This window comes from Oryzias melastigma, linkage group LG6 (genome assembly GCF_002922805.2).
Source record: "Oryzias melastigma strain HK-1 linkage group LG6, ASM292280v2, whole genome shotgun sequence".
In the NCBI taxonomy this organism is placed as follows: domain Eukaryota; kingdom Metazoa; phylum Chordata; class Actinopteri; order Beloniformes; family Adrianichthyidae; genus Oryzias; species Oryzias melastigma.
The window spans coordinates 30,625,229-30,651,794 of record NC_050517.1 but is presented as its reverse complement, the minus strand read 5'-3'; the positions used below and the strand labels follow the sequence as shown (position 1 = coordinate 30,651,794).

Here is a 26,566-nt window from a genome sequence, read left to right as displayed (position 1 = left end):
ACTGGAGACAACAAAACTCAAATTCACCACCTTTGCTTCTGCAGTGGGGCGGCCTGGAATGGACAGGAAGGAATAAACGGGGCGAGGGAGGAAAACGACAAACAAATGTTTGTTTCCGATGGCTCAGCTGGCGATTCTTCCACTTGGACTGAAATCTGTACCGGTGGGGCGGGGGGGCTTTACTTTTATATCTTTGCAACATGTTTGTTGTCCGTTTTTGTCGTCGTGTCCGGCTTATTGTGTGCTAGAGAGGGAAAAGCGGCTTTCCCATGATGGCCAAAGTACAGTTCTTGCTTTATACATCAGCGATCACCATGAATGTCGGAGAATCCAGTGGAAAACATCGTGTTTGAATGTCAGTAGAGACGGTGTTTGTGTAGCACTGGAAGCGCCACGCCTGTCACAGTCAGTCATAAACATTCTGGAAGTTTCTATGGTGCCGATTTCCCTGGAACCCCCCCAGAACCCCCCCACTGTAACTCAGATCATGTACCTCAAATGTCTGTTGCACAACCTTTGTCAATAAAGTTTTGCTTTAAAGGGTGTGACACCACATCAGCTCACGGCTTCTCGAGTCTGCTCCTTTTACTGCCTGATTGTGTTTGGATGAAGACGTTAGTCTGAGAGTGAAGGGAAACATCTCCCAGGATGCATTGCAGCATAGTTTCACCTAACCATGAAATGTCATTTAAAAGCAGAACAAAAAAAATCTTTTTGTCACAAATTTGACCATAAAATAAAAAACAAACTCCGACTAAAAACAGAGAAAATTTTAAATAATGAATTTCTTTATTTTTTTATTAGTAGTTTGTATTTATTTTGATCATCTCCAACACTTGAAAACAAAAATATTTTTACACTTATTACAAATATATGATGGTTTCTAGTCAAATGAGAATATGTATTTATTAGAATAGCATATTTTTCTCGCAGATTTGACCATAAAATGTAAACAAACTCCGACTAAAAACAAAGAAAATTTTAAATAATAAATTTCTTTTTTTTTTTTATTAGTAGTTTGTATTTATTTTGATAATCTCCAACACTCAAAAAGAAAAATATTTTTACATGTATTACAAATGTGATGGTTTTTAGTCAAATCAGGATATTTAGTTATTAGAATAACATATTTGACAGTAAAATTCAAACAAACTATGACTAAAAACAACAAAATAAACAAAAATGCATTGCTTTATTTTTTTATTAGTAGTCTCTATTTATTTTGGTAATCTCCAACATTTAAAAAGAAAAATATTTTAATATTTATTACAAATACAATGTTTTTTGGTCAAATGAGGATATTTAATTATAAGAATAACACATTTTTGTCACAGATTTGACCATAAAATTAAAACAAACTCCGACTAAGAACAAAGAAAATTTTCAATAATTATTGCTTTATTTTTTATTAGTAGTTTCTATTTAGTATTCTCAAACACTTCAAAAGATAAATATTCGCATATTCATTACAAATATGATGGTTTTAGCCAAGTAAGTATTTTAATGACTAGAATAACATCACTTGTGATCTCTCCGCGGAAACAAGATCTTAGACAGAAAACACGAGGAGCCAATAAACCTTCACAAACATTTTCTTAGAAAGACTGATAGCGGCCATTTGGAACAACGATTCCCACTATCGTTGAACTGATGAGATTGTAACACCAAACCTTTTTACAGATAAGACCGTTATGCAATCACTTTTCTTCTTTGAATCACATGTGCAAGAGAAAAAATGTTTATATGTCATGAAAATATAATATTGAGACTTTTAACAAGCTGTGCACTGTTGTGAACTTTAGTAAATATATTTAAATGATTTTTTTACCTCAGGAGAACCCAAAAGTGATTTTCTTTTGGCCTTTTGAAGTTTTAACAGCAACCAAACCATAAGAAAAGAGAAATGAAATTAAATAAAAAATAGGATCCAAATTTGACCCCTTGGATGCTTCAGGGTCAAAAAGGTTTTTTTAGGTGATTGGCTTCAATCATTTTAACATTTATCTATTAAGGCATATTTGCTTAGATTGCTCAGGAACTTTATCCATTTAAAATATGACACATTTTAAGATTCTTTTCTTTTGATTTTTAGATCGCAGAGCACGTTTACAATGAATGAATGAAGCTTTATTTATTTGATATAACACAACTCCTTTAGGGCACCAACAATTAAAGACTGAATAAAAAAGGGAAATTAGGCAAACTGAGAACAAAATTAAAGACAGCATATAAAGCAGTCAGCAATAACATTCATAAAAGATAAAAGAAAGTAAAACTACTGAGCATAATGGTCGGTTTTTAATGATGCAAACACAAACATATCAAAGTATTTTCTGAAAAAAAGGTTATTACTTTTTATCTTTAAATATTGCAGACCTGCAGGGTCAGATTTGGCAGCTGTTGTTTAAAAGTATTGCTGTTATTGTTATAATTATTACTATTTTTATTCATTTTACCCCCATTTTTTAACATTTATTTATCAGTTTTTAAACTTTTTATTATTTTTTTACACTTTCTCTTATCTAGCTGTTATGAATTCCTACTATCCAACGTTCATAAACTAACAAACATTTTTTTGTCAAATTAAGTTTAAAATCTTCGAAGAAAGTTTTTCTTTGGTTCTCCGGCTCATATCATGGAGTTTGTGTGAAGTTTTCTTGGTTCTTTAAAGTTCTTCCTCACCGGGTTCAGACTTGATCACAGATCCAACTAAAGTCCAGCCGGTTAACCAGCAGCTCCTCCTTTCACAATAAAACAACAACATGCCAGAAAATCAGATAAAACCCAAACCCAGAACATCAGAAAATAAAACAGGATCTGCTGAGGTGGTAGAATAACTTTAAACAGAATAATGTACATTCATTAGGAGTTAAACCTAAAAAACAAAACTGGTGTTGTAACCACCTAAAAGCTGTTTTCTGTCAAATAAATTGCAGCTGTGAATAATTTGAAAGCATTTTTTTGAAATCAATTAAATAAGATTTAAAATATATATACTTTCTGGTTGGGTAATATCTAACATTTTTTTCAGTTTTACATCAATCTTCCTGTCAAATTCCTCTAATTTACTAAAATAAATATTTCGATCATAGAACGGTTTTGTAAAATTTACCATTTATTTTTTTAAAGTTTGAGTTATAATGAATTTGAACCTTAAATAATCTTGTTGATTGGAAATACCTTGTAGAACAAATCGGGCATTGTTGATTGCTGCAGCATTCAACACACGGTTTCATCCAGAAACTTCCTCTTTTGAGTTGTTGTTTCCATCTGGAAATAAAGACACACGAGTCAAATGTACGATTGTAGACCTACATAAAGAGTGGTTTAATTCTGAACAATACAGCATAAATACTTAATATTATTATAAGAAGAAATATTGTTGGGCAATAGCAATGAATCACGTTTGTATATTACACTACAAAATAGTAAAATATGTATAAATTAATATTTGTCTTTGCTCAGTAAACATTTGTTATACATGTAACCATATTTGGGTTCTAATGAGGCAATATTAATGAATTACACAAAAGAAAATTATAACACATAAAAAGTTGGAAAGATACAACAATTATGTATGCTGTAAACGCTAAAAGAAATTGCTAATAAATCCACATGTATTTAGATTTGCCTAAACAACATTCATTTGAATAAAAGCTAAACTACATATAGACATCAATGTTTATTTTTCTGCAAAAAACAGACATTCATTGTAATTTAGTTTTTATATTTTAAGATTCATCTGGTTAATTATCTAATTGTATACGTTTCAACAGCTCTACTTTTTACTCTTTCTACTCACGTAGCGTGAAGTCTCCAGAAAGTAACAAAACAAACTCCAGCCTGCAGGAGGCGCTGTGTTATAACGCCTGGGTCCTGAGAATGCGGTCCTGGGAGCGTGGTTGGGTCTCCGGGCCTGCAGGTACACTCTTCTCGGTTAACCAGCAGCTCCCGCGCCCGTTCTGCTCCTAGGTTCTGCTAATGTCCGGTCCAGCTGTCCGGAACCAGCGCAGCATGAAGATGCTAACGTTCGGGCTAACTCTGGTTCGACAGTAGGTCCATTTATGCCTTTTTGGTTCACATTTAGCTCCACATAACAAATAAACTTCATAACTATTTGTTGAAACTGTATACTGAGCAAATTAGCCTTAAAAGTCTTGAAATTAAATCGTATTTATTATTTTTGTTTTTAAAGTTTTTCTTTGTGTTTATTTGTTTGTAGCCTAGCTTAAAGTTAGCCTCGTGCAGGATTTTCTTTTCCCAGCGACAGGTGGTTTTAGCCGGTGAATTACGTTTAATAGTCAGTTTAAGGAGGACAGTGGGGTAAAACAGAGCAAAATGACGGACAAATTCATCTGAAACAGCTTGAACCTCCCGGTTTGATCCAAAAGTCTATTTTAAAGGTTACTTTTAAAAACGCATTTCATGAGTTTGCACTGCAATTCCACACATTGTCCACGAGAGGGCGCCATTACATAAGCTAGATTTAAATGTATGAACTTTTGGCTTCAGTTCACCGTTTTACTGCAGGAGAAAACTTTATTAGTGAATGTGTTTCAGTTTAGAGTAATATCATGTGTTTAGTCCCAAAGTGGCACAATGGTAAAAAAATAAAATAAAAATAAACATAAGGTATAAAATTAGTTGATGAACATGTAAACTGGGTAAAATGAGTGCCAAGTACCTAGAAAATTAATTTACTTTATCTGGTTTGGCTTTTTGTCAAAAACAAAGCAGGACTAAAGTTTAATCTAATATATGTTATATTAACTTATTTGTAGCCTAGTTTAAAGTTAGCAGTGTGCTGTTTTTTTTTTTTTTTTAAATGAGGTGAGTGGTTTTAGCCGGTGGATTTAGTTTTGTCATCAGTTTAAGGAGGACAGTGGGGTAACACAGAGCAAAAAGACAGACACAATCATCTTAAACAACTTTTACGTGCCAGTTTAATCTAAAAATGAATTTCAATTCCGTAAACAAAGATTTAAACGGCTGAACTTGAGGCTTCAGTTCAGCTTTTTGCTGCAGGAAAAACAACTTTATTATGACATTTTATTTACAGATATCTTCTAATTTTTTAGTCCCACAGTGGCAAATTAAATATTTAAATGAAACACAACTAACAAATAAAGAAAATATATATGCTTATAAAGTATGGTGCTAATGTAGGAGATAAAATGAATTTATACACATGTAAAATGAACAGAATGAGTTCGAAGTACCTAGAAAATGTTTTTTTATTGTTTTTTTCATGCAGTTTAGCTCATAATAAAAAACAAAGCCGGACTAAAGTTTTCTTTTGATTTGCTGAGTGGGAAAATCCAGCAGAATATCTGACTTTAAACGCTTTTTCTTTTCTGCAGTGGAGAAACACAGTGCAACAAAGAGGGACGTTTACAAGGTAACGTACGAGTCCAAACAAACCTAAATTCATCTCTGCATCAGTTCTCCAAACCTCCTTGTGGCGTTTCCCTGCAGGTCAGGCCATAGATGCTCCTCTGTCTGAGACTGGGCTGCAGCAGGCAGAAGCTGCAGGACGTTACCTGAAGGACGTGAAGTTCAGCCACGTGTTTGCCAGTGATATGCTGCGCGCCAAGCAGGTACGCTGCAAACAAACCCATGAAGACCAAACAAAAACATCACAAAACATATTTACTTCCTGTAAACAGAAGCTGTTTTGTTTCTAGACGGCTGAGACGATAATGCAGCTCAACAGCAGCTGCTCGGGTCTGCGGCTCACGCTGGACTCGTTACTCAAAGAAAAGGTGAGCCTCACTTTTGACGCCACCTTTTCTGTAAGGTCTTTATCCTGACGGAGTCGCCGTCTGAATTCTCCAGAACTTTGGTGTTGCTGAAGGAGGACGCGTTCAGGAGTTCAAAGACATGGCCAAAGCGGCAGGAAAGTCCTTCATGGACTTCACCCCCCCACAGGGCGAGACTCAAGAGCAGGTAAGACCACGGACGGCGACGCTCGTCCAGTGCTCGCCGGAATGCGTGTTCGCTCGCTTCACGCCGGGCAGCTGAGGCGTCACGCGGAGCAGCCGCTGACGCATCCATACGTCCGTTTACGTCTCTGCGTGAAGCAGGAAGAGACGTTTAGGTCGAGCAGAAAGAGTGAGCCGATGTGAGTCACCCGCAGATGAATCATGGAGCCAAAAACACTGAAGCTGCTGACTCAACTGAAACAATAAAACAACCAGGAGCACAGAGATGGAGAACTTTCTTCACCACAATTCTTCTAGAGGCTGAAAGGAGGACCAGCTGTATGTTCTGGTCATTCACCTCATAAAAGAGAGAAATAACACGAGATCTGGATTCAGATATACTTTAAGACTTTACATTTCTGAGTTTTTATGTCGAACGGTGGTTTTTGTTCTCATTTTAGAGCCATTTTCACCAGTGGGGTGATGTTCCCACCAGGTCTTAAAAATGTCAATTTCTACCTTTTAGTCTAGAAATTTGATGCTACTTTTACATTTTTATTTTTTTAAATGCACCATTTGACATGGAGACTGAAGAAATGACAAACTTGTAATTAAAGAAACACCAGAAGCTTTAATGTATTATTGGCTGTTTTAAAGAACATCTTTTCCAGGAAACTTTTTGCTTTATTTAAGTAACCAAACATAAAGTTTTGATGTAATTAAGATGAAAAACATACTATACTTTTTATGATTATTTGTTCGTTTTCTATATATTTTTGACAGATTTAGTCCAAATGTTTTTTTTATCTCAAACAATAGAGATATAACTTTTTTGTTTTTTTAATGAGAATAAAATTGACTTTCTGAATACATAATTTTACTGAAAATTTCTAGTTTTTTTTTCTTTTTTAGATTTAAATTTCTTAAGAACTAAATGTCATGTTCATTTCCTGCCACTAGGGGGCAGAAAACCTAGTTTGTCAGAATTCCTTCTACCAGGTTTTGATCTTTATCCCACAGCATCCTTACATCCCTGATAGTATTCTCTAGTCATCTGCGGGTCATTTGAAGTGAATCTAAAGGTTCAAAGTTTTGATCCTGATTAGGAGACGCTCTGAAACCACGCTGGTGAAGATGCTGTAAAGACAGACAGCGGTGATGCCTTCACTCGTACGATTCTGACCTGGACAGGAAGTCCGGTTCAGTTCAGCGGCTCACTGATGCAGATGTGCACAGATGGGTCGGACGTAAGCGCACAGCTTCCCTTGTGGTTCCTGTCAGAGACCTGCTGCCTGCTGTGCTGATGTGTGCGTAACAATGATGTACACGTCCAACGCTGGAGGTCCTGCTGGGTTTGGGGGCTTTAAATATAGTAACCTGTGACTCAGCATGAGGTCAGAGGTCAGACAGGAAGGCCAAACGGGGTCGCTTCAGGTGAATGAGAGCAGAATCTGAAGGTTTCACAGAGTTCTGAAGTTAAATACCGTTAAACAAGCTTTAGGAGAGTCAATGTGAAGATACCATCTTCTCTTCTCCAGAACCTGAACTAGACACTAGGAACAGATGAGGGTTTAGTGCATGTGCAGGAGGACTGCATGGTGGTACAGCGGTCGGCGCTCTCACCTAACAAACGTTCAAATCCTCAGTGTGTGGAGTGAGCATGTTCTCATGCATGTTTGAGTTTTATCAGCTTCCTCCTACATGACTGTATTTACTTAAATGGTGGATCGTCTCTTATGGGTTCACTCTGCATCCGGTCTGACTCCGGTTCTGACCGGTCCAGGAGCCACTCGCACCGCCTCCTGTCACGTCCGGCCCTCTCTGGCGCTCTGGATCCGTTTCATTCCTGTCACATTTTGCCAGAGAACTTTTGTGTGAAGTCGTGGCTGTTAACCCAAACTGGAAATAATTTGAGGTGTTAAGTTCACCTGGTTTATTTTTCATAATAAAATGTATTTTTCGTTGTTTTCGTCGTGTTGTTAAGATTAGGACGACCAGCCCCATTCTCCTCTACGTGTTACACAATATAATTATAATTTAACACAGTCAAATATGTACATTTAAGGCTATAGAAGACAAAAGTATGAATAAAGTTCTGTGTTTACCTGTTGTGTGAAGATGAGTCACAGAAAAAGAAGTGTTGAGAATCATGAACTCACGAGATTCTGTCAGAGTCTGTTTGCAGCAGGACCAAGACATCCGTGAGGATAGACGGTATTCACATGTTAGTACTCAGTATTCCTCCTCATTTTACTGCAGTATACAGGATTATCACCGGACTAATTGAGAACTGTGTTAGCATCACTTCACCAAACTGCTGGGTTTGGCTCCACCGTCGGAAATGGAATTCTAACATGAAATGGTTGATTAACATTTTTATTTGAAAGTAATGCAGCAAATATTTTGGAAAAGTAAAAGTCATCAAATTAACAAAGTATTCACAGCAGTTTTCTGACTGTCCGACATTTTAACAACAAAACCAGTTAAATAAATGAAACAGGATTAACTTGAAATAACATGTTGATGTAAATAAAACAGGAAATGTTTTTCAAACAGCAGATTTTCACCGGATTGACTGTCTGACTCTAACCGACGCGTTTATCTCCGACCACTTTACTTTATTTAGAGTAAACATTGAAACCACAATAAGTGCAACTGAATGTTTACTCTGCTTTTCATTCATTTATGAGAAAATCTGTTAAGTTTTCTCATGACGGGACTGAAAATGATCATATTTTTAGACGGTTTACGGGATCACCTTAATACCACACAAACCCCACCGTGAGTCCGACCGGAGGCAGTGTGAGCCCGGGGTTATGAGGATACGAGTGTGTGATCGTTGTTCATCTCTGTGTTGTTATGAACTACCTTCAATCATCAGTACCTGGATAGGCTCCAGCAACCCCTGCTTGGACTTAGTATAGAAAATGGAAATGTCCAACGACGAATCTTAAAATGTTATGTTGTTCTGAAAGTCAATGATACATTAAAATGATCACTAACTGACATAAAACAACATGAATTCCTTCAAGAATGTTTCAGTGAAAATATTCTCAATTATGTACCAACAGACTGAACAGGTTAGCTCAGATTACTGCTGGTTACTAGTGTTTAGTGAGTTCTTTCTGCGTTTGCATGTTAGGTTTCTCACTGATCTGGATCTCACCTGATGGGACGGTACCGACAGCACCACACGGCCCGGTTCCTGTCATAAATGTTTTACCGCTGACACTCTCACAGATATAAAACCGCTGCTGCAGAACAGAACCACAGAACCAAACTTTAGAGTCACTTTAGAGCCGTGTGGTGAATCGAGAACAGTCCACAAATGAGTTTTGGTTCGTTTCATTTATTTTAATTTATGTTAAAGTGCATTACTTTAAAGCAAAACTATAATATTCTACATAGAACAATTTCCAAATGTTGTTTTCTTGTATTTAATCCTTTCTATCTTCTGTAAATGATATATATTCTGCTGCAACAGACAAATGTACCAGCTTGGATGAAGTATTTTTATTTGATTATTTTATTATATTTTATTTAACTTTGCTTTATTTGACTTTATTTTGTTACTTTATTTTATTTTTGTTTTATTTTACCTTATTATATTTGACTTTATTTTTTTTTCTTTATTTTACGTTGTTTTTAAAACTCTCTTTCCATCAATTTTCAGCATAAACTCTCGAGAAACGTTTTGTATCTGGACCTCCTTCGGAGTAATGTCTCTCTTTTGCCACTAGGTGGCAGAGATTGTCCGATCATAGCAGGTTTGGGAGGATGTGGCTGCAGCTTCTGCATCTTCATCTGCAGAGCTGCCTGTAGGGAGTCGGACGCTGCTCCACGGTCAGTCAGAGAGTCACGCCGCAGATCTGTGACGTTAAAGGTTAAGGTGGGGGTGGGGGTGTTGGGTGTGGGGGGGTGAAGGTAAAGCTTTTCCGTGTCACAGACGCCATAAGACTCTTGGACAGGAGTTGTGCTGCAGCTCTCAGTGATGCAGATGTGCACAGATGGGTCGGACGTAAGCGCACAGCTCCGGTCAGAGACCCCCCGCCCCCCGCAGCCGTATGTGCGTAACGCCGTGCACGACTTCATGGTAAAGGCCGTGCTGGGCTTTGCTGTGACTGTTATGCTCACACAGCGTGAGGCGGCGGCAAAGACGGCGGGCCGCCGCTCATGACGGGTCTGTGTTCTGTTCAGGTGAAGGAGCGGGTCAAAAGGTTCCTGGAGAAAACGCTCCAGCGGATCGGAGCCGAGTGCTGGCACGGCGGCGAGCTGGACGACACCTCCACGCCTGCGGAGGCGCCTCCCGCTGAGGGGAAGGCCGATGACGGGGTCGGGGACACGGCGCTCCATGCTCTGGTTGTCACCCACGGGGTTTACATGTATGTGGCGCTGCGCTACTTCATGGAGGAGCTGGTCTGCGGCGTACCGCGGGGCTGCGACCCGGCGCTGTGGCGCTCCTTAAGCCCCAACGCCGGGATGAGCAGGTTCAGAGTGAGCGCGAGGAAAGACGGCGAGCGCTTCGTTCTGAGCCGAATCTGCTGCGTCTTCCTGCACAGGCAGGATCACGTCAGAGACCTGCACTGACACGGACGACAAATGACCAGAACTCAAGTCTGACGGCAACACAAACGAGTCCGTCTCTAGTCTGGACACTGAAGGTCTCTAGTCTGGACACTGAAGGTCACAGACCAGCTCACTTCTGCAGCTCCCTATAAATCCAAACCACACCTGAGGTCACGGGCCGATAGAACACTCTAAAACTACAGTTTTAAAACTTTAAAACCGTAACTGTAGATATATAACATTACCTGTGATAATGCTAGTGTGATGAAGATGATAGTGTGATGAAGATCATAGTGTGATGAAGATGATAGCTGAAAACACTGAAGCTGATAGCCAGCTATAATATTAGCTCTAAGTCCCTAATTATTCTAAAAAAGCGTCGTTTAGCCAAAACAGCTGAAATATTTGCTATTCTCCAAAATAGCCCAAAGGAAAATGTCCCTAAATGCCAAAATACTCCAGAATGCCCAAACTTTAAAACTGTAACTTTTTAACATTTGTTGGTGGTATCTCCTCCTCAGATTCATGTACCTTAAGAGCAAATTTATTATAATTTGACTATTTTAGCTGATATATTTACATAAATAAAAAAGGACACATTATTATCATTTCATTTTAAGTGCTTCTTAGTAACTAACACCTCATGAAAACTAACAGATCCATGAATGTTTCCTGAACATGAGATCATACAACAAACATCGACTCATTACTGCTCAGATACTCATGTACACAGTGACTGTAGAGCGTTTGACTCGTCGTTGTTTCATCTTTTAAAACCTTTTATTATCATTATTTTCTAGATCAGTAAAGTGGGAAAAAAACCAGATAAAAGCCTAAAATTACTTTTTTGATAATCTTTAGGTAAGTGTGCCTACTTCAAAGCATAAATATACACTCACATCCTTAAACAAAAATGTAAAAACATTTAGTTTCTTACATTTACATGTCTGGAGATCAAACCTACAAAAACTGAGAGAAAATAATTCTGAAAATGCAATTTTCCCTCGTCTCCCACCCCAATATCCAAATTAGATCTTAAATGAAAAAGTTTCATTTTAACTTTTCACTGAGATTAAGCAGAATTGGTCATCTGCGCTGGCGGAGATTCTGTCTCTGGTCGCAGAGAAACTTTCTGGAGTGAAAAAGGACTTTAGATGATTGGAGGCAGACATTGATGTAAGTTTTATTCAAAACTAAGAGAGCCACAACTTGCCTGCTAAACAGCTACAATCTGACTGTAACTCATTGTTGGTTTTTGGTGTTTTTGCTGATTTTACTGATTCTTATTTATTTCTATTTTATGTATTTATGTTGATGAATGTGTTTGAACAAAGTTCTGCATGTCTGAGTCCGTACTCGTGCTGGTGTTTGGTCTGCAAATGAAATTCCCAACGGATAAATAAAGTTATTTGAGATTCTGCTAGCGCGCGGGCATCACTTGTGCACAAGGATTTTTTTCTGCTCACGGAGGATTAAACTCGAGCGCAGGTGCAGAAAGCGCTCATGGAGGTCTGAATTATCCACCAGGAATGTTTGATACGTGCGTGGAGATGTCTCATGTCTGCACGGAGTTTGGACTAGAAATAATGCGCTAATTTGGTCACAGCGCCACTCGCCCTCAGTGGCGGGTGTTTGTAACTGCAGTTACATGTGATTGAGAGATCGCGGCTTGGAAACAAGATCACGTGTTTGACTTAACGGCAGGAGCTGGTGGCGCTTGTAAATCAGGAGGTGACGGCCGCCACCAAATTCTCTAGGAAAAACCCTGATAGTTATGAATAATAAAAAGGCAGGAATATTATTCCAGAATAAATCAATTTCTCCATAAAAAATATATTTTGTCAAAACTACAAGTTAAAAATAAGTGTAAGATAACATCGGGTCATTAATAAGAATAAAATAAAATGATCCGGATGTCCTGAATCAGAATCTGGATTGATTTTCAAATGGAATTCTATGGAGAAAAAAAATGATGTAATGTTTCTTTTATGGAACTAATTCAAATGAACAACTTTGTTTAATTGAATCCTCATCTGTAAAAACATAAATCTGATATTTTTTAAAACTAAATTACTTGCATTTTATTTTGAAAAGGCATTTTCAGAAACCAGAATCTTAAAAATGAGAACTTCATTCCTGTTCAAACCGGTCTGTGAAAATATTGTCTAATTTAAGCTGATCTGTGGCCTGAAAAAGGCTGGAGATCACTCTTGGAGCACAAGCCCCCCAAAATAAAAATGTTCTTGTCATTTTTCTGATGTTGGAGGACACATGCAAAGAAAATGAAACTCCAGATTGCATTTCTGAGGATTTGTTTCTTCAAATTGTTGTGAATCAGGAGCAGACAATGAAAAAGCAGTTTCAAAAATATCCTTTATAGGTCATAGAAAACATTCTGGGCTCCGCCCCATTCTGATTCATCCAATAGATCCAAGAACATCTTTGTTTTCTCTGTCTGTCAATCAAAACCAATCAAACTAGATCAAAGCTCTAAAGCCGGATAGTTCCGATAGAAATCACCGTTTTTGTTCCATCTGTGATGTCAGGGCAGTCAGCTAGCTGTGTAAACAGAAAACTCTCACCAACGGGGTGGGGAAAGGGGGCGGGGTTGTTCTGTACCAACTCTAATGACTTTCTAATGAACTCCTGGTGCTCTGCAGAAACTATGTCCTGGAAAACTGCAAGTTTTTTAACTTTTGGCTAAAAAAACACAATTAAAGAACACTTGGAGCATTTTACTCTAAAAGAGGATCAGAGGGAGTCTTTGAGTGTAATGGTGGAGTAGAGGTTAGAACATCATCGCCTCACAGCAAGAAGGTCAAATCTCTGCTGGGATCTCTGTGTTCATGTTCTCCTCGTGCATGTCTGGATTCTCCAGGATCTTCGGGTCTGTCCAGAAACCTGCGTCATTGGTTAGTTGTTGACATTAATAGGTGGACATGTGACGGCGTGCGTGACAGTCTGATGTATTTTTGATTTATTTAATCTTTATTTGACCAGGAGCATCAATTGCAATTATGACCTGACAATAGCTGGATAGGCTCCAGCAGCCACATGACCCCTAAAGGGATCCAGTTGGTTCTGAGGATGGATCATGTGGACTCACAAACGTCACATCTGACTGATTTAGTGGTAAAAACTCGACACATCTCTGATGTGGAGACACTCGGACGCAGCTTCTTCTCGAAAACAGAAACAGCTCATCACTTCTTCACGCTACCCGTGAGCTTAGCGTGTCCTCGTCCTTAGCGTGTCCTGGTTCTTAGCGTGTTCTCGTCCTTAGCGTGTCCTCGTCCTTAGCGTGTCCTGGTTCTTAGCGCGTTCTCGTCCTTAGCGTGTTCTCGTCCTTAGCGTGTCCTCGTCCTTAGCGTGTCCTCGTCCTTAGCGTGTCCTGGTTCTTAGCGCGTTCTCGTCCTTAGCGTGTTCTCGTCCTTAGCGTGTCCTGGTTCTTAGCGCGTTCTCGTCCTTAGCGTGTCCTCGAACATGCGCCGGCGCTGGATGTCCTCATGGCGCCGTCTCCGTCCGTCTGGCTGTTCATTACTACGGCGTGGGCGGATGTTCTGGTTTCTATATTTAACCCCGATCTGGAACACTGAGAGAACCACAAACCTGTTTAAATTTAGCCAATCAGTGACTCCGTCGTTGTTGTCGACTCACGCTTCAGTCATCATGAGCTGACAGAGCTGAATCCTCCAAATAATTACCGCTGTGTCTCAACCCAGTCGTAAAGATGGAGGATAATATTCATGGTCTGGAGCCAATCCAAGTGGGTCCAATATTTACTTCTTACATAATCTGGTCGTTGTGGGCGTGATAAGCAGAATGGGGTTTGTGACTGTCTAAGAAAACACTTCTTTATTGTTTTTTTTAAGTTAATAAATCTGAACGTAAATATATTTCCTTTCTGCACCGCTCATCTTTTCAGAACAGCTTCGTGTAGTTTAAGCGTTTTTGACAAAAATGTGCAACAGAAGCATCTGATTATCTGCACTAAAATATTATTAAAAAGAAAAAGAGACAAAAAACAAGGAAAAAAAGAAAAAAGGAAGAAAATCTTTAAAAAAGAAAAGAAAACAAGGAATCATATAAGAAGCAAAGGGAAAAAATCTTAAAAATAAAAAAGGGAGAAAAAAGTAAAATAGAAAAAATGAAAAAAATATGAAAGAAAAAAATCTTAAAAAGGAAAAAAGGAGAAAAAAGGAAAACATTTTTTTGAAAAGAAAAAAAGAAAAAAATGGAAGAAAAAATTCTTAAAAAGAAAAATAGAAGAAAAAATGAAAAAATCTTAAATTTAAAAAGGGGAGAAAGAAAGTAAAATAGAAAAAAAGGAAAAAAAGCAAAATATAAAAAAAAGTTTAAAAAAATCTTTAAAAGGAAAAATTCTTAAGAAAAAGTAAAATAGGAAATAATTCTTTAAAAGAAAAAAATGGAAAAAAACGAACAAAGAAGAAAAATAGAAGAAAAAAATGTGAAAAAATCCTAAAAAGCATAAACAAACAAAATGAAATAAAAAGGGGAAAAATTCTTAAAAAGAAAAAGAAAAAAGGAAAACAATTCTTAAAAAAAGAAAAAAAAAACATTCTTAACATTTTGACTTTTTTTTCTTTAATTAGGCAATACAAATCTGCCAATTGGGAAATGAACCAGACTGAAAACTCATGAAATAGTCATTTATTTTCCTTCATGTCAGCAATGATACATCGTGCACTATATAAATAAAACACCAAACTAGAAAGAGTCATTTTCACACATTTCAATAAATAAATAAATTTCATTGCTGTGACTTTTGGTGTCCAGCACCTGATCAGTTTTTGTTGTTCTGGCAGTAATTGTTCTTAAAAACACGACATTATCATTCATTCACATCCAAAGAATTACACCTGGATTGGCCTATTTTATAAATGCAAACAAACATGGCCTCATCTGGTCTGTGGATTAAAATTTAACAGCTAAAGTAGGTTGAAGGACGGCAGGAGGCTGGATCAAACTTACGTCAGAGTTATCAGACGTTCTTCAAACAGTGTCGCTGTGATGTAACCAGGTTTACCGCCTTGTGTCCCAAACACATTTGTGACCTGGAAGAATGAGTCTGTGGAGCTTCGTGAGGATCAGCTGTGCTCGGCGCGGTCGGCGATGTTGGTCTTGACGGGGCTGCCGGCGCCGTTGGGCCTCAGCACTCGCAGGGGGTCGTCGCAGGACGTGATGGTCTCCTTGGACACGGCGCCGGCCTGGTCCTGATCCGGCTGGCTCTTATCTCCATCTTTGGCGGGAAGCGAGGGATGCGTTTCCGACATGAGGGGGTCGGAGGGGTTGACCTCCTTGCTCCTCCGGCGCCTCCTGGCCCCCGGCGGCTCGCGGTTCGGCACGTCTCCTCCCCCCTGTTTGAGCAGCTGCTTCGATCTCGGCGAGGGGAACACCTCGCGCCGCTTTGCCAGATTCAGCCGGAAACTGCGGAGAAAACAGTCCAGGCTCCGTCTCTGTGGAGCAGAAGGAACGGCGTTGAAAACGTTCACTAAAGAAAACACCAAAACTTGATGACAGAGACTCACCGAGTGGATCAGCTGTCCGCTTGAGTCCGTGCAGAGAAACTGTTTTCTGCTCAAGTCAAATATTGACACAAAGTTGTTTGTAGCTGTTCTTTCTGGAACAACAACAGGAAAGTTTATTTTTATGTTGTTAAAACCATCAAAACAGGAAAAGATTTCCTGAAAATCTAAATCTTCACAACATAGTGACTCTTGGATGAGAAACTTTGACACCTCCAAACTGTTGTCGACACATGAAAACTGTGATTTAAGAAGATGCTTGAGTCAAACTCACCCAGCAGGCCTCCGTAAACCCCTCCTGTCATCGCTCCATTCTGACCCGACTTTAAACGTATTCTTCCAGCGGACAGACTCCAGCGCGTCCGGCTTTTATCGCCGCCCGTCACGTGCTGCAGCTGCAGCCGCTGCAGCCGAGAGATCGCTCTGCAATCCGCTTCTGCAGAAATGTGTGCGGCAACCAGGATCAATGAGACAAAGACCGGTCGCATGTTCAGCGCGGAGGAATGGCCTGCAGGAGCGCAAACGGTCGGCTGGCGTGTGAGCAGCTACTGGAGGAGGAGAAAGTCCAACAGCCCTATTTAAACGGAGGGTCAATAAACCAGCTAACTCATTTACCAAAACCACTGAAGGCTTACCCGCCTCCTGGTCCTCGAGCTGACCACAACGAATGCAAACATCTGGAGTGCAGCAAGAGTTGTGACCAGAAACAGTCTAAATCTTTATGGTTAAAGCAGATAATAAACCTGCAAGTCCATAAAACAGCAAATTAACTGAACAATTCTGAATATTCTTTGAAATAACAAACATTTTAGTATTTCGTGCGGAAAACAAATTTATCTCCCAAATGAACTAAAAAACTCAAGTTTTAAACTTTATTTTATAACCATTAAACATGAATCTGGAGCAGCTGAGACTCAAACTGCTGATGTGTGATGACGCTTCATGTCACGGCGTGACCCGCCGCTTCCCAGGACAATGATTTATGCCTCGCTTATTAATTAACCATAATCACCGCTGCTCTTAAAGAATGCACATTCTGGGGTATTTTCTGAACTGCTGGGTTTAAATGTGCCCCTGATTTCACAGTTTATAACCACAGAGTTTGTGGTGACAAACTTCTAATTAAAAGATTTTCTTTTAAACAAAAACGAGTTTTTTCTGAAGACAAACTTCATTTTCTTTTAATGCTGGTTTTAAACAGGACTCGATGCTGCATTGACAGAATGCGTTTGTTTGTGTTCATTAGTAGAGCTGCCACAAACGATTATTTTAATGGTCGACTAATCATTGATTATTTTTTAGATTAGTTGACCAATCGGGTCGTGTACAAACTGGATGTAAATCTTAACCATCATTAGCTTTAAACTCACTTAAAACTAGATATATAGCATTAAATGTGATAATGCTAGCGTGAATGCTGTGGCTGCTGAAGATGTTAGTGCTGATAGCTGAAGATGCTGAAATTGATGCTGAAAACGCTGAAGCTAAACTCCAAAATAGCCTAAAAAGCGACTAATCGTGGCAGCTCTATTAATTAGTGTTCAGCTCTAATTTGAAATCCTCAGATGATCTTTGTCGCACTCGAGATTAGACTTTTGAAATTATCTGACATTTATTTTCTAGCTTGAAGATCCTGTGGAGTTAATGAAGCAAAGTTAATCTAGATGCAGCCGGACGCTCTGGAGGCTCTTTCACCGCTCCGTTCTACAACAAAAGAAACACCTTTTTCAGCTGAAAAAGTGACACATTTTTGGCAACAAGTGAAACTTTATACAACTTAACTTGTTCGTGTCACTCCTGACTACAGTACCCATAATGCTCCAGCAATCTGTCGAGCAGTACAGCTTCACAGTTTACCAAAGTCGCACTGAAGCATTTTGACAGATTTTGAAGCGCCGTTTACCTCAGAGGACTGAAGGACGCCAACCACAACTCACAACCAACCTTAAGTCACAACCAACCACAACTCACAACCAAGCGCAACTCACAACCAACCACAACTCACAACCAACCACAACTCACAACCAACCACAACTCACAACCAACCTCAAGTCACAACCAACCGCAACTCACAACCAACCGCAACTCACAACCAACCTCAAGTCACAACCAACCGCAAGTCACAACCAACCGCAACTCACAACCAGCCGCGACTCACAACCAACCGCAACTCAGTGGAGCCTCAAAGTCTGACAAAATAAGACCATTCTTTGTATTTGTTAATTTTACTATTGTGATGAAAACCAGCAAAGTATTGCTTTTGTTCATGAATAAAACATAAACATTAAGAAAATAAAAGCACTTTTTCTAAATATGAAATTGTTCACAACTTTTGTCATGACTCCCTTTCAAAATAAAAGACATCTCAATGCAGCAAGTGTTGTATTAGGTAGTTTTATGTCAGCAGTAATTTAAAAAACACTATATACACTTTATTTCACAGTTTTTGGTGGAAAGTCATAAACTTAGCCATGTATAAATGATTCAGAGTGACCCATACGGGACAATTAAAACCTTGAAACAGTCCACTTTCTAATCCGGCGGGTTAGAATCCTGATTGTACTCACTGACCTGGAGTTCGGCGGTACACGGCGCTCTGTCTAAAGGTTTTAGTACGACTATGAAGATGTAGCACTTGAGGATTGTGGGTACTATAGGCAGGAGCCTGGTGGAATGATGGTCTTTAAATATTTGTGAATAAATAAACTGTTTTGTTTTTAACAATGTGCCTCACAGTCAAAAGAGGCCACTTTTTAAACTGAAAAACATTTCAATTTTCTTCAACCAGAGAGCCAAGATGGAGGGGCTAAGGTTGCCTCAGGTCGCAGACCGCTGATTTAGACGATCCTGATTGAGTCTTTTATTTTGAAAGGAAGTTGTGTGAATCTTTGTCAAAGGTTATAATACTAAAGAAAAAACTACAATTTTCTCTGTTTTATTTCTGCCAAAAAACAACAATTAATTTATATTTATCATAATAGTAATGAGTGTGGATCCTCAAGTGTTGCACAGTCCGGATCTAGAAGTTCAACAAGTTACTAAAATAATGTAATTTATTTAGAGATCAAAATATATTTAATTGTGAAAGGGATTAATTCTGTCAAATTTTAGTCCAGCTTGGAAGAAAACTCTGTCATGTTCAATTTACATTTTTTTCCCTAATTTTCTTAATCCTAAAACTTTTTTCTCTCTGAAGTAAAATCTTCTAACCTGACGTTGATCTCGTTTTACTTCAGAGAAACCTTCAAAACATCCTCCGTAATGCAGAGATATTAATAGATTAGATGTTTATGTTTCACTTTTATTTCCAATTATTGTTGCTGAATTTATACTTTAAGAGTAAAATTCAATAGAGATAAAAACAAAAAAAATAACATTTCTAGTTTTTGGTCCTTCTAATTATTTTTTTCAACCTTGAATATGTTTCACCTTTCAGCCAGGAGAGGGCGCCCTGCACCCGTTTACAACATTTCCGATTCTGCATGTGTTTGAGTGAAAAACAGGACCGTGAAGAATTCAATCACAAAAGGTTTTACAAAACATCCTTTATTGTCATCTCAGGAATACAGTTGACTGCTGTGCACAGCACATACGTACAAAAATAAAAGGAAAACCATTTGTAATATATACTTTTTTACTTACTTGTCATCATATTTTTCAGAAACAAATGATTGGAGAAGTCTGTTGTTTCAAACAAATTTACAATCATTTCAATAATCGGAACTAAGGCAGAAGGTGAGGTATATGTTCAGAAGGAGGGGGACTCGGAGGAAGCACTCTCACCTCAGTGCAGGAATCCATAACTGAGAGAGAAACACGGGGAATCACACCTGATCCCAGATCTCCCACAAGCCCCCAGTTTCCTGCAGCACGGCGGCAGATCCTTCGGTCAGAGGGGTAAGACATGTAGAAGTCCACATGCAGAGTGAGGAAATGAGGTCAAATGTCTTCTCTGCTCTTCTCAGCCACGCCTCTATGTGACAACCTTTCTGCTTCACCACAGCAGCATGCAAAAGTCGTACGATAGAAATCACTTCCTCAATCAATCCTGCAGGTTTCCGTGGAAACTGTGGCTTTGCTACCCAAACCTGCCGTACGTCTAAAACACAGCATCACATTTGTAAAAACACGTCCAAAAGAGAAGGGAGTGAGGACGATGGAACCTGCACTTACAAAACGGAAATGTAAGAAAAAAAAGATCTTGATGTGTGATCTCTTAACCCTTCAACACCGGAGCTCCAGTGTTTATGTTCTGGGATTTATGTAACTTATCAACCAATAACACAATAATAGTGTGATCGCTTATTCAGCCTTCACACTATAGTGATTCTCCTGCTCCTTCATCTACATTTTTGGCACATAAAAACTCAGTCACACTTTCAGCAGTTTTGGTATCAAAACGTTCAGCTTGTTTGTATTTTTGGTATTTATAAACTTGATAGTTTTTGAAATATTGAGCGAAATATTCCCATTTTAAGTAGATTAACAACAAACCTTTAAAATTTAAAGTTTAAATATGTTCATGGGCTGGGGAGCCGAAAAGGTGGGGTAAAGGTGGGCGGGGCAAAGGTGGGCGGGGCAAAGGTGGGCGGGGTAAAGGTGGGCGGGGCAAAGGTGGGCGGGGTAAAGGTGGCGGATTCTAGGGGCCCAGACTGAGGGGGGGCCCCACAGAGACCCGGGCCCCATACATATTATTTCATGGGCTATGTTTTCATCTTTTAAAGTAATTTTCTAAACGTTTAGAGTTTAGCTTCCATCATAGCAACATGCTAACGTTTGTGACTAATTTTAGTTTACTGAGGAATTTTTGGTTATTTTGGAGTTTAGCTAATATTTAAGCAACAAGCTAGGTTTGTTTTTTTTTTTGTTTTTTTTTGGCTAATTTGCAGTTTAGCTCATTTTTAAGCAACACACTAAATATTTTTCCAAAATGGGCATGAATTAGGGATTTTAGGTCAACTTCAACGCTCTTTAATAGTTTTTTTATTAAATTTCCAATCTTTTAGCAAATTTAATATTTTGCAAATAGCTATCTCATTTTCAGCAAATCCCTTCAGCAGTTGAAGTAAATTGCATCACAATTTTCAGCAACAAGCTTCAGCATCTTCAGTGACTACATTCAGTAAAAAGCTTTCACACTAACATTATCGCAGGAATTATCGTGTTAACGGTTAAAAGTTCATGTTTTTGTGTTTAAGCGTCCCTGAAGACGCCTCAGGTGTTAAAGGGTTGATGTCAATGAAACCAGCAACGATCAGTGATATGACAACAGCTGACCGATGAAAATAACGTGAAGTAAACCCTCCAAAGACGATAATCAGTAACATCCCCAGAGTCTCACAGTTTTCAGTCCAGCGGATACTTAAAAGCATCTGGAAGCGTCTGAATCATTTATTTTTTCTTGTTGCTACAAAACTACGACCCGAAGCTCATTCAGTCGTCTTCTTTAACACCCCCCTCTGCTGTGCATGCGTCTGCGCAGTCACACGCATCCATGGTAACCAGCGAAGCCATCACACTCCGTCTTCCACTTGACGGGTGGCTGTTTGGGCCGGCAGGACAAAAAAACAAAGTTCTGGTTCTGCTGGGAGGGCGTGCCACACCGGCCATCCCGGCCGGTACCAGGCTGAATGGACTTTTATCTTTTAGTTTCCAGTTTCCCTTAACTTTTGAGGGTAACGTTTGTCTGTAGAATCTCTGCAGCTGCTTTAAACTTTATTTGAACTCTAGATTTCATGTAAAAATGTGATCTAGATTTTAACCCAGAACTGTCAAAGTCGAAGCAAAAAAAATCTGAACTTCAGCCTCGTCCGACTTTTAAGGTGCAACAGATAAATACAAAAAACTAAAACTGAAACTAAAACTGTTTTTTTTTTAAATATTATAATGATTGTGACTTAATGCAGAATATTCAGCAACTGTCTAATTATTACTGTAGTCTGTTGGAAGCGGCTGGGTGGCTCAGTGGGCTAGGTGAAGGGCTGACACCCAGGAGTCCTGGGTTCGATTCCCAGGGTTGTCCACTGATGCCCACCCAGATTGGGTCCTTAGACCCTTGACCTGCTGCCTAACTGGGTCCCTGTGCCCCTCAAGTACAGGGTTGTGTCAGGAAGGGCATCCGGCATAAAAACTCTGCCAAATCACTGATGCGAAAAAGAGGGGGCTGTTACGCTGTGGCGACCCCGAAAGGGATAAGCCGAAAGTGAACTACATTGATGTAGTCTGTTGGAAGAACTGTCACAATAATCCATATTTGGAGTAAAGACTAGGGATGGGCGATAAATCAGTGCCAGTTTCGGTATCGAACAACAGTTGCATAATTTGTTGCATAATTTGACCTTATTGTATCAGTTCGATATAAAAAGTTCCAACCATATATGCCACTGATGATTTTTTTTAATTAAATCGGGAGTTACAGCAGGAGAAAATCTCTGTTTAGCACAGCCTTGCTGCCCCTCCCCCGTGTGCGTCTTTCGTCAGACGCTAGGCGGACGTGGGGGAGGGGTCCGAGCCTTAGACCGTGAAAAATAGTAGAAGCTTTGGCTGTTCAAGCAACATAATCTCTCTCAAAACTCGTCATTTATGGTTTTCGGCCACCTCCGTGGCACTTTTTGACGTTTGGGGTAACTCCAACTAGTCATCTTTCAACCACTTCCACCTATTTAGCCACGTCGCTTGACATAAAGCTGCTGCTTGGACCGCTAGCTACATTAAAATCAAAGCTAGCAGACTGCTAACTATGTTAGATACAAAGATAGCCTAAAGCTTAAAGCTAACTATGTTAAAAACAAAGCAAACTGAAAGATAAAAGCTAGCTATGTTTTTAGCAAAGCTAGCAGTTCGAGCTTTTAGCCCAAAGCTAAAAGCTATGTTAAAAACAAAGCTAGCGGACCGCTATAAATGTTAAGAACAGATCTAACAATGTTAAGAACAAAGCTAGCCCAAAGCTAACTAGTTCAAAAACAAAGTTAGCCCAAAGCTAAAAGTAATGTCAAAAGCAGGAATTTAAAAAAAAATGTTGTTGCTTAAAAACACTTAATTTTAAAGCACTAGCCTTTCTTTGTTTATTTGTACCTAATTTTCTAAATACGCGCGGCTGAACTTCTCGGCTGCAATTCAATTCAATTCAATTCAATTTTATTTATATAGCCCAATATCACAAATTCAATTTGCCTCATTGGGCTTCATGCCTGTAGTTTTTACAGATGCACAGATGGAGTCATAAAATATGCACAATAGGTAAAAACTAAACAGACTATAAAGAACGGTCATCCCTGTCCTTAGACCCTCCCTCGCGGTAAGGAAAAACTCCTAAAAAAACCTGAGTCAGGAAAAAAAGAAGAAACCTTAGGGATTCCCACATGAGGGAGAGATCCCATCCCAGGACGGTTAAAGAAAAGTTAGCTGCTAAAACTGCATATATGAGTAGAGTTCATTCTGCACAGTCCCAGAGGAGGAGTTAACTGAGAGCGACTGTTTCTACAGCTCAACGCTCCTCCAGGTGGTGGATCAAATCAGGACAACACATTTCTCTCACCCAGGAGAGTGACAACTTTAAGTTTAACTAAATATCGGTATCGGCAAATATCAGTTATCGGTGTTGGCCGGAAAAAAAGATATCTGTCCATCCCTAGTACAGACACTTTGTCTGTTAATGCAATTTTCTTTTATTATGACGTTGAAGGCTCTTCCTCTGTTTCTTCACTATTGCCAAAATAACTTTCCAAATACGATTGTTTTTAAGTTAAAGTTGATAACTTGGGGGGGGGGGGGTTAAATGTAAGAAAGAAAGCAGCAGATAGATTTTCAACACGTGACCAAACAACTTAATGGATGTGGTGGTAAGAATCTGGTAGTTTTTTCAACATAAATCTTCCTTCAGAGTCAAATTGGGAAAAATTGCGTGTTTTTTTTTTTTTGTCTATGGACCGGTACCGGTCCGCGGCACGGGGGACCACCGTGCTGCACCACACAAACCAGAGCCAACACGCCTCTGAATTCCTTTAAAGTCTGTTAAACCGCAAACCTACAAGAGCAGCACCGCCGCTTTCTGGAAAAGCGACTCCAGTGATCGTACAACTCCTCTTCCTCTCATGCAGCAGCAGGAGCTCCACAAAACGGCAAAACCTTGTTGCAACGGACCAGAACAAAATGCCAATACGAGTGACAGAGGAAAGAATGCACACCTCCCTGACCCCGATCCAAAAGTGGCTCAGATGCACAGGATTCCTGGAGCCCCGCGCTGACCGTCCCGCCTGACATCAGCAGGTCGGACGCTCGACTATTTCAATGACCCTCCGCGCACGCACCGCGGGTTTCTCCATCCGCTCATTTGCTTCCACAAAGGAGAAATTACAGTATCTCAGAGAGCATCAGTTCAAGTTTCTTCTGCTGCATACAGAAAGCCTGAATCAACATTAGTATTAACACTGCATAAATAAATAAATACATAAATAAATAAATACCCTTTGGTTGAAACCAGAAGCCCTACTGAAGCTCAGTCTGATTTATGCATAAATAGCTTAAAAAACAGATCAGTAATTCACTTCATTTATTTCCAGGTCTCTTCTAGACAAACTTTGCTGCAGAACCTTGTTGTATTTACAGGGAACTGCCTGAACGTTTCTCGTTTCGTCGTGAATGCTACTTAAAACGGCGGTGAAAGCCGATCGCCGTGAGACGCCGGCAGCTGTTCGGACGTGACAGAATGCCTCAGCTGAACGTGACATCCTGTCAGGTCTGCCATGAAAGGAAACGACCCAAAAGTCTGAAATATCCACAGTAAAGGTTTCGGCATGCATCCTTTAGGTAAACGCACACAAACACTCATTCTGGTCTGCAATGCAGCTGCTAAACGAGAAAATAAAAGCTGGGATTGTCAAAGCTCCCTCGGGGGGGCCGGGATCAGTCCCTGTTCGCCGGGGGCTCCACTGCCTAGCATGGAGTCTGGATTACTGAATCGATCTAACGATGGAAGAGGACAAAGCAGAGAACGCTCAGCCCCTCCAGGAATTGGGTTCAGGTCCCCGTGGGTCTGAGGGAGGAACGACTGGTGCATCATTCCTATTTCTGACTTGAGCACCACATTTCTCGCATGCAAGGGTGAAGGGGGGGCCGTGAGAGGGAATCAAAGGCACAGCCACCTCATGACCGAGCAAAAAGGACAAAAAATACACCACCGAGTGCTCAAGTTGCCCTGATATTGACAGTAAAATATGAGAAATGTCTTTTCCTAAGAATGACAACAAAACACGTGAAGGTAAACAGACGTTCCTCTGAGGGGACAGTTCATGCACACATTTAGATTTTTTTGTACATTTTCTTCTTAGGATATGTTAATGTGAGATCCCTGTTTTATTTTCCTAAGTAGCCAAACGGTCGTCCGCCATGAGGGCGAGGACGCGACCGGCTCCAGCAAGCACCCAGAAAACACAAAGGGACTAATCATACTTCCTTATCCTCCGTCAAACCACAAAATAGAGAAACTCATCAAAGCAGCACAGAATGGCATTTTCTAGAATTTCTAAAACAAAGTCAGCTACCCAAATATACATATAAAGTTTGAATAAATACCGTCAGTTACAAGTGTGTTTCTGTCTCTTGCAGTCCTCGCCGTCTTCTGTGTTTGTACATATATATGTATTTGTGTTACCTGGGAAATACTCCACATGTGCAAATAAGTTAGTTATTGCCCGTTTGACTCGTCATATTCGGGGTAAGAAGTGCGTCACAGTCATGGCAGTCGTGGCCTTGTTGCCCTTCTTCACCCGGCCGTGCTTGCTCAGTGCGATGTAGGATCCTCTGTACACCAGAGACTCGTAGGCGTTGTAGTTGTTGGGGAGCAGGCTCTCCTTGAACTTGCACTCGTCATGGAAGACTGTCTGGAGGAAAGAAAGACAAACGACCATCGCTTAGCATCGAAGCTGCACAGGAAGTCAGGAGCTGAGGAAGAAATCCTGAAAATCTGATGTCTTAGAAAGTCATAGATGAACACTGAGAACAGGTCCTCTAGACCAGAGGTGTCCAAGTCAATCACACGAGGGGCCAGAATCCAAAACACACCTTAGGTCAGGAGAAACATTTATTATAAAACTACATTTCTAAAACTTTAAAACTGTTTAACATAATAAACAGTTATAAACTGTTATCTAACATAACTAGATATATACTGTAAAATCACCTGCAATAATGCCAGTGTGAATGCTGTAAGCTGAATTTGACTGCTGAAGATGCTGAAATTGATAGCTGAAAACACTGAAGCTGAAAGCTGAAAACGCTGAAGCTGAAAGCTGAAAACACGGAAGCTAATGGCTGAAAACACTGAAGCTGAAAACACTGAAGCTGAAAGCTGAAAACACTGAAGCTGAAAACACTGAAGCTGAAAACGCTGAAGCTAATGGCTGAAAACACTGAAGCTGAAAGCTGAAAACGCTGAAGCTAATAGCTAATAGCCAGCTAAAATATTAGCTAAATGTCAAAATAGCCTAAAAACTGAAAAAAACCCTAGGTTAGTCAAAACAGCTAACATGTAGC

The 26,566-nt window shown here is 39.7% G+C and overlaps 3 protein-coding genes and 1 long non-coding RNA gene across 5 annotated transcripts in view; 1 reads left to right on the top strand and 3 right to left on the bottom strand.

Moving 5' to 3' along the window:
- Nucleotides 1-1,372: 1,372 nt before the first annotated feature.
- LOC112152256 lies at nt 1,373-3,942 on the bottom strand. Its single transcript, XR_002920269.2, has 3 exons — nt 3,803-3,942; nt 3,181-3,270; nt 1,373-2,741 (listed from the first exon to the last, which is right to left on the bottom strand). It is a non-coding gene; the product is annotated as an uncharacterized LOC112152256 (long non-coding RNA).
- LOC112152253 (probable fructose-2,6-bisphosphatase TIGAR A) lies at nt 3,849-11,921 on the top strand. The gene is made up of 6 exons (XM_024281705.2): nt 3,849-4,052; nt 5,361-5,398; nt 5,476-5,597; nt 5,685-5,762; nt 5,836-5,946; nt 10,119-11,921. The coding sequence occupies exons 1-6, from the start codon at nt 3,982-3,984 to the stop codon at nt 10,506-10,508; spliced, it is 810 nt and encodes a 269-aa protein (XP_024137473.1). The 5' UTR covers nt 3,849-3,981; the 3' UTR covers nt 10,509-11,921.
- A 3,222-nt stretch (nt 11,922-15,143) lies between these two features.
- Nucleotides 15,144-17,383, bottom strand: LOC112152254. 2 transcript variants are annotated; one of them, XM_024281708.2, is made up of 3 exons: nt 16,669-17,383; nt 16,308-16,581; nt 15,144-16,128 (listed from the first exon to the last, which is right to left on the bottom strand). In XM_024281708.2, exons 2-3 carry the CDS (start codon nt 16,519-16,521, stop codon nt 15,596-15,598), a joined length of 747 nt encoding a protein of 248 aa, XP_024137476.1. In that variant the 5' UTR covers nt 16,522-16,581; nt 16,669-17,383; the 3' UTR covers nt 15,144-15,595. The 2 variants fall into 2 exon arrangements, with proteins under 2 accessions (XP_024137476.1, XP_024137477.1); XM_024281709.2 differs by having other exon boundaries at nt 15,144-15,964; nt 16,037-16,128; nt 16,308-17,377.
- A 6,556-nt stretch (nt 17,384-23,939) lies between these two features.
- The window catches only part of LOC112152255 (fibroblast growth factor 6), a 7,425-nt gene continuing 4,798 nt past the window's right edge, over nt 23,940-26,566 (bottom strand). Inside the window, exon 3 of the mRNA XM_024281710.2 lies at nt 23,940-25,914. Coding sequence (XP_024137478.1) covers nt 25,738-25,914 — 177 coding nt within the window. The 3' untranslated portion in view covers nt 23,940-25,737. The remainder of the gene's footprint in view (nt 25,915-26,566) is intronic.